The 8,107-nt window shown below is 36.6% G+C and overlaps 1 protein-coding gene across 4 annotated transcripts; it reads left to right on the top strand.

Annotated features, from left to right (window-relative positions):
- Positions 1 to 143: 143 nt before the first annotated feature.
- Positions 144 to 6,673, top strand: LOC133290464 (protein ROOT PRIMORDIUM DEFECTIVE 1). 4 transcript variants are annotated; one of them, XM_061488543.1, is made up of 3 exons: positions 144 to 1,808; positions 1,961 to 3,403; positions 6,274 to 6,673. In XM_061488543.1, the coding sequence occupies exon 1, from the start codon at positions 153 to 155 to the stop codon at positions 1,422 to 1,424; it is 1,272 nt and encodes a 423-aa protein (XP_061344527.1). In that variant the 5' UTR covers positions 144 to 152; the 3' UTR covers positions 1,425 to 1,808; positions 1,961 to 3,403; positions 6,274 to 6,673. The 4 variants fall into 4 exon arrangements, with proteins under 4 accessions (XP_061344527.1, XP_061344525.1, XP_061344526.1 ...); XM_061488541.1 differs by having other exon boundaries at positions 144 to 2,097; positions 3,170 to 3,403; XM_061488542.1 differs by having other exon boundaries at positions 144 to 2,097; positions 2,564 to 3,403.
- Positions 6,674 to 8,107: the final 1,434 nt, after the last annotated feature.

Here is an 8,107-nt window from a genome sequence, read left to right as displayed (position 1 = left end):
CTATTTATATTATATGAATATTTCAAAATTTAAACAAAATACAAAATATTATCAAAAAAAAATATTTAAAATTATAATAAAGTTAATGGTTCTTCTCAGACATCGATTTCAACTTTCTTCTTCTTCTTCTTCTTCTTCTCTGAATCAATGACATGAGCCTGTTTTCAAGCTTCAGATACAGGATTTTCCAATCAACGATCTTACCCAAGAACCCCTTTGTTTTCTTCAACCAAAAAAGATGGAGGAAACCGATTGTATCTGCTCAAACCCGTTTGGAGGACAGGGTAAGGGACACCCACCTCGACAAATTCATGACCCACCTTAAAAAGCTCAAACTTGTACTCAGAATTCACCATCTTATGTTGAATCGAAAGCGTGGCGCTTTTGTTTCCCTTCAGCTGATGTCACGTTGGAGAAACATCGTTGGACTCAATGTAACCGTTGGCTCCTTTCTCCACGAGTACCCACATGTTTTTGAGGTGTTTGTGCAGCCGTTGAGGAGGAACTTGTGTTGTAGAATCACAAGGAGGATGAAAGAGATGATCTTGTTGGAAGAGGTTGCTGTGAGACAGCAGGAGCTGGAGGCTGTGAAGAGGGTGAAAAAGTTGCTTATGATGGCAGTGAATGGTACCCTTCATATACATGCATTGAGGTTGATGAGAAGAGAATTGGGTCTCCCTGAGGATTTCAGAGACTCCATTCTTGGGAAGTACAGTGGTGACTTCAGGTTGGTTGATTTGGAGATTGTGGCATTGGTTGATAGGGATGATGATAATGAATTAGGAATGGCTCAAGTTGAGAAATGGAGGGAGAGAGAGTATACAGAGAAGTGGTTGAGTGAATTTGAGACCAAGTTTGCATTTCCTATCAATTTCCCAACTGGGTTTAAGATTGAGAGAGGCTTTAGAGACAAGTTGAAGAGTTGGCAAAGGCTTCCTTATACAAAGCCTTATGAGAGGAAAGAGGTCATTCGAGTTCGAACTTGTGGAGGGATCGAGCGCTATGAGAAGAGGGCTGTTGCTGTTCTTCATGAGCTGTTGAGCTTGACAGTGGAAAAAATGGTTGAGGTTGATCAATTGGCTCATTTTCGAAGGGACTTTGCTATTGAAGTTAATGTGCGTGAATTGTTGCTAAGCCACCCAGGAATATTTTACATATCTACTAAGGGAGAATCTCAAACTGTTTTTCTTAGGGAGGCATATAGGAAAGGGGGGTTGATTGAGCCTAATCCTGTGTACACAGCTCGTAGGAATATGTTGGACCTTGTATTATTAGGGCGTAGGAGAACCAAACAATTGCTAGCTTGTAATGAATTTAAGGAAGTGAGCAATGCTGTAGTTCATGAAGTGCATGAGGAAGGTAAAAGACAAGGAGATTGGGTGATTCCATTCTTGGAGAGTTGTGAGGAGAATAGATCCTCATGATAGTGTGAAGGTAGCAGAGGCAGCATAGTTGAAGCATTTACCTTGACAGCGATATGTTTATTAACATATATTCTGCTGCTAATTCTCATCTCTTTAAATGTTTTTATCAAAAGAAGTAGTCAAGTGTTGATACAAGAAGGTAGTATCATGCTGTGAGATTTTCCGTAAATTTAATAATTTGCAGTTAGATTTGATTGGGTTGTTACTTGTATCTAAACATAAAGCTTTTACTCTGCTTTGGTGTTTTTGTGCCATTAAAGTTTATTTTTAGCTACAGATATGTCCTCCTGATACCAAAGAACTGACAGTTTCATGTGCGTGTGACTCCAAATAGTATCTCATACCTGCCTGAGTGCCTGAAGACATGAACTTCCAATACAACATGTACTTGTCTTTAGGTCATTCAAACTAGATTCTTGTGATTTATTCAAATTTCAAAAGATGTTTATGACACTAGCAGCAATAGAATGTGGTATTTTGCTAGGTTCTAGTTGCTTCATTTTGACCCGTAACTGGACTTCTACTCATAATTGTAGTGTTTAGTTGCCTTGTGGTACTGAAAGCTTATGAATTGAAGGAAAGAGATGCAATGTGTAGCCTTGTGATGCTGAAAGAGTATGTGCTTGCATTTCAGAGGTTTAAGATACCTCCATTCGACAAAAAAAAAAGCTTGGTGAGTGGTGACCTTGTTATCTTTCAATTTTCTCTTGGCTATCTGCAAAAGCATTCACTATTTGCGGTGTTTGCATATTTGTAACTTCCTCTTCTATATATAAATATTATCCTGCTTCTTACCTGCAGTATGGTTAGAAGGTAAGTGTTATTCTTTTTCGATAGAATAGAAGGCAAGCTCACCCTTTGCCAGATCCCTATATCAATGATCAGTTCAGAATCTGATGTTTAAGTACATCAATCAGATTTGATATAACAAAATCAGAGCAATATTTCAGAAAATAACATGCTTTTCCCCCATTGAAATGGGTGTTTCGAACATAAAATTGGGTGGCTGTTCACTTATGCATTGATTCTATGTACTGTTAGCACTGTGATGGTCAATAATTTGTGTGTACACTGGGTAGAATATCATAATCTGCGAATATGAAATTCTTAAGTTGTTGATTGGTGCTGCATCTTCACAGAAAGCACTAGTTTGTGCCCTGACTCTTGGTTCATCCACTATATCCAACAAATTCGGTGATCTTTCTTCACTATTGTGTTATGTTCACAAAGTTGACCATTATACTAGACATAACACAATGGTTGGAGGAGCCTTGTGCACGGGACCAACCCTTTTTTTGGTATCTATTGCTTGGAATTATGAACATAATTTTCGGCTCATTGAGTTGATTTCCTTCTACTTTTATTCTCCTGTGCAAGTGCATTCTTTGGATCTTGATACATCACTTGTCAAATGTGGTGGCTGGACGGAAGAAAAAATCACTGGTTGACAAATTACCCCCTATGGCCCTATCTATTAAACATGCACCCCTTTCCTGCAAGTAAGATGTTCTACACAGATATTAGCACTCCAAATAACAAACTTTTGCTATCTAGACATCTTACACATGTCCAGTTGGTTCTCTCTCCGGAGAACCGGGCTCCTATACTTTTAGCTCTCTATACATTTTTGTCCGTCCTACCTTTCTCCGATTCAAATTTCAAAATTTGAATCATCCCATGCAAGAACTCAAGTCACGGCTAGTCGGCTACTCAAGAAATATTAAGCTCTTCCTTTATATTTACAGAGGGTCTTGCAGATGAGACTCAAGAACATCTGGAAGAACAAGTGTGAATTGTGATGACAATCTTCTCAAGAAGAGAGGGAGGGACTTCAGACCTTTTGACCACTTTGCAGCAGAACAGGGTACACCGGTACAGACCCTCAAACCAAGGGAAACCTATTATCTGTGTGGTGGCCGGTGGAACATGAATGTTTCATCTCATTTTCTTTTTGATAAAGTCCCCTCAACTTGAGCCAGGTTCAGCCTCTTTTTTATTGTTTTATTTGTTTCCTGCATTCTGTTGGGATATTTTTCTTTTTTATTTATTTATTTACTTTCACCAAGAACCGAATTTATATGGTAACAATTTTCAGCTGAATAACTTTGAGTGCTATTTCGCTTTCTTTTTTTTGTGTGTATAATTCCCAGTTTATATGTTCATAAAAAGTGTAGTGTATCTGAGTATTGTTAAGATTTAATATCTTATAGTTTATTTATCCAAATAGCATCTTAAGATCCTTGCCCGATTTACAGAGTAATTCACCACCCTGCTTTCTTCAAAGCACACTCAATACCAATATCTTTACCCATTGCTCTGTATTTGGTTGCTAATTCTATTAACTCAGAAGTCTCAAACCTGTTGATCAATATAATGATATTTGGTTTTGTCTTTGCTGATGTCTTAATAGGTGAATTACTCAATCATTGAGGACTTATATAGCCTTAAGCTCAGCCTTGCTTATTTATCTATTAGACTAGAAATTGTTCAATTCTGTCAATATTTGTTAACCTCATGATTATAGTTTGAGTCACCAAAGATATTATTATCATTTAGTCGTTCTCCCCATTCTTTCTTTATATTTGTTACATTTCTATTCCTGTAGCCATAATTATTCCGTCCTTTTGAAATCAAATGACCAAGTGAAAGTGGAAGACAATTGGCTGAAAAACCTAAATTTCCATCTGGTATTCTAGAGCAGATAAATGTTAAAGTGCTATAATAATATAGACATTAAGAGCTGATAAATGTTAAAAAGACTTTAACATCATAGGTGTCAATATGACTGTTCTCAGCCATTAGTTAAGCGACTTCATCGCTTTAAGCCAACTTATACATGAATGAAATCACTTTCTACACACTACAGTACTTATGATTTTAAAGTCTTTCAACAATGTTGGTATTGTATATACTTTCTACGGGATAAAAGGGTTGGAGATATGCAAAGTCTTTCAACAAAGTCTTTCAACATAATAGAACCCTAGATATGCAAAGTGCAAAAGGCACAACTTCACTAAAAACAAAAAAGCAATGAAAACATGGGCCTTGACTTTTGGGACTATTCAATCAGTCTGTTATTTTCTGCCTGTGCTCATAATTTTTTTACAATTTTTTTACTACTTCATACTATAATTTGAAGCAATGTTATAAAACCAGCCCAGTCATTGACTCGGTCAGTGTACTGGGTCAACCAGTGGTCATTGGTTCAACCGCTTAAATAGGATAAATATGTAAAAACAATCCTCCTTGCACAAATGGCCCCTGATTTGAATTTCCATATGATATGCAAATCAATTAGATACTTATTTCTTTTAAACTAAATGTATAGACTCAAAAATGACCAGAAGATGACATTTAATATGTTTGAGAAATTAAAATATAAGACTAACTACAACTACAGCTCAACTCCATAAGTCAGTATAGATGTTAGCTGAACTTCCAAACCCAAACCTTACTTCCCTATGCAAACCGAAAAGAAAATATAACATATGATAATTAACATGGCAAGTTAATACACGAGTATTGGTGGAGTTTGCAAGTACATCATATGAAAATATGTAGAGTGGTAGCCCAATACAAGAAGAGTCCAAATACTTCTCCATAGAACAGCAAAATAAATTATCCTTGAAAATCGAAACACTAAAATTAAAAAAATTAAATCAACACAATCATGAGATTCAGATTAAGGAAGACAAAAATGTAAGTGCCAAATAAAAGATGGAAGAAGAAGGGAAGAGGGTCACGATTTTGATAGCTGGAAGAGACGAAGTTGAGCATGTGAAGGGGAAGAGAAAGATCGCAAGAGAGAAGGTGGGGGCATTTAGCGTCTGTGTCCTTCTTATTCTCTACATTTTCAAGGTCCCCCATCGGTCCAAAAGTCAATAAATTTTGTTTGTAAATCGCCTCTTCGAGTCACAGTTAACTTCTCGTGCATTGCTTTTGTATGCAGCACACTAGCACAATATCAACATGAATTGAAAACCAGTTTTGAGTTATCTGGTTCTCGGTTTTGATGAGAACTGTCCGAGTTGAATTGGTTGACCCTGGTTTAGATGCATGTCCGATCAGTTACATAACTCCGGCTACACTACCGGTTCACCGATTTCCGGTTTAAACTGGCCAATCCCAGCCGGTTTTGTTAACACTGATTTGAAGTTTATGTATAGCAATGCAACCCTAAGCAAATTTAGATCCAAAATAACTAAGGATACCGCCTCATACTATCAGGAAAAGTTTTGTATCACGCACCCAGACTTAATACCAAACCTAACACAGACCATGTAACACTTTGACTATGCTCCCTGCCCCTTTCCCCTACACTGGGTGTTTTTTGGCGTGCTGTTTGAGAGCTTGACCTGTCTTGTGTTTGGCTTTTAAATACAAAATCTCCTATGAATCTGTAGTTTTTGTTATTGTCCTATTATGCTTCTTGAACACTTAGATATTCCATTAAAACTTGAGTAAATAACCGGGTGTTCCGTTTCGAAAAGAAAAAAAAAAATAACCGGGTGTTCAGCAGTTGCGACAAAAGAATGATGATTTTGTGGTCTGGCAAGAGATCATCTCTTTGGTATATATTGAGTTGATGAATGACCTGGATTTCATTATGTCAGTTAAACTGGGAAGTGAATTTTGAATCTGTTAATTATTGTTGTATATGAATTTACTTTGGAAGGTTGCTAGAGTGTAGGAAGCAAACTCTTTGCAAAAATATAAAAGTAAAGCTGCATACAATCAACCATTACCTTTATCCCCATAAGGGGGAGTCTTGTGCATTGGGATTTGCCCTTACATGAATTTACTTTGGAAAATATAGTATTTTATGATTGATTTTGTTATCTTCTAGCAGGACTCTTTAAAAGGTGGTAAGTGGAGCAATGAAGCTACGATGACCAAGGAAGAAGCATTAGCAGAGCCGCAAATGATGTTTTTCAGAGACATACTAGGATGAACGGTGGGGCCATTACTCCCTAGCAGCCAGATGATGACCATAGTTTAGATAGATTACTTTAGGACCTTTATTTTCTTGAAGCATATGCAAGCATCTCTGATTCCTGTTTGTGCTTCTAATTAGCTCTATTGTGTGCAAGAAAGTGATTGCATTTTATCATGTTGGGAGCTATGTTTCAATGTGTATGATAATTAATAGGATAGAACACTAAGATATGATGGAATAATGATGCAATGCTCGGGCTACTGACTAGGAAACAATCTGAATAATCCTTGTGTCTAGTGAAGGAATTGCATTGAGACTCAAATAAGTAGTAATTGTTAGGAATTTTATGTGAGATGTGGAAGTGAGATTTGCGCATCAAGAAATAATGATAAATAGAAAATGGCTTGCATGAAGAATTTGGCCTCTGAATCTTGAGTCATGACTGTAGATTTTGAGAGAATCCTAATCATTTATAGACAATTAATGATCATGGGGAATGGAAAAAAAAAATGTTAGAATAAAGACTTACAAAATCATCACTCTTAATTTTTTTTATACATAATTAATATTTTCTCGCATGATATGACATGTTCATGTTAATTAACACATGAAAAGAAAGTAAAACGTCAAGCATCTGAAGTTTATCCAAGCCGAAGGAGTATATATATTTTTTTAATTAGCATTCCCCTCATATGATATTATTCTAAATCATTGCTATCCTGCTATTTCGCTTGCATTCTATTTTATGTTTGGTTTTTTTTTTTTTTTTAATCTTTGTGTAGATATGCTCATAGGCATTTTTGTGTGACTAACGTCATGTATTATCACTAGGATACTGTCCTTACGATTTTCTTTCCCAGATTTCCGAGCTCAGCGCTTCGCTTTATGTTAGGAGAAAGAGTATAAGGCGAAAGCATTTCTTTTTTTTTTTCAGGTCTCAAAAAATTTAAAAACTTTTACTGTTCAGTTGAAGATAAATAATAGAGAAAAATCTAAAAAGAAAAAAAATGCCTTTGAATTCAATTTTTTTTTTTTAGTTTAAAAATAAGTATCTTTTTTTTGTTCTAAATTAATACACTAAGTTATTAAATAAGCATAGTGTTTTTTTTTTCTAAAGGTTAATTATGTTAATATCTGTTCCGGATTGCCCCACGTCATAGTGGCCCAACGACTTAAGCCCAAATCTCTGGTCCACGTCAGCCTTAATGACCCTCAGCTCCTCCACCCCCAAGGCGACGACGTTCCCAATATGAGACACCAAAATGTCTCATCTTGGGACTATAACCCTCAAAGTTACCACCCCAGTTATTATAAGTGGCAACTGCCCTTTGTCGAATGCTGACATTGTCAGGCGCAAAGGGTGCATCACTGCTATCATAACAGTGTCTGCACTGTAAGCCAACCCCAAGGAGAGTTGATCTTCTCCACAACAACCCAGACCAGACCAAGACACCTCCCTCTATAAATATACCTCTCCACACACAAGGAGGGCACATTATGTATCGTTATTCTGCCCATTTACATTGAGTTACACTACACACACCTTACCCCATTGTTATCTGCATATATACTTGGAATAGTGTCTTTGAGCTTGGTCTCTACCAACACTTGGAGCATAATCCATATAGTGACTCGATCCCTACAGGAAACATAGTAGGCTTATGGTCCTCAAACGGCACAATACCATTAATAGATTAATCTTATTTGACTCTTACATGACACCAAATGATATTTTTGCTACCCAATA

The sequence above is a fragment of the Gastrolobium bilobum genome, unplaced genomic scaffold (genome assembly GCF_033153095.1).
Source record: "Gastrolobium bilobum isolate Gb01-03AN ecotype WA unplaced genomic scaffold, APGP_CSIRO_Gbil_v1 utg13981, whole genome shotgun sequence".
Lineage (NCBI taxonomy): Eukaryota > Viridiplantae > Streptophyta > Magnoliopsida > Fabales > Fabaceae > Gastrolobium > Gastrolobium bilobum.
The sequence above is the reverse complement of the archived record's forward strand: the minus strand, read 5'-3'. Positions and strand labels throughout refer to the sequence as shown.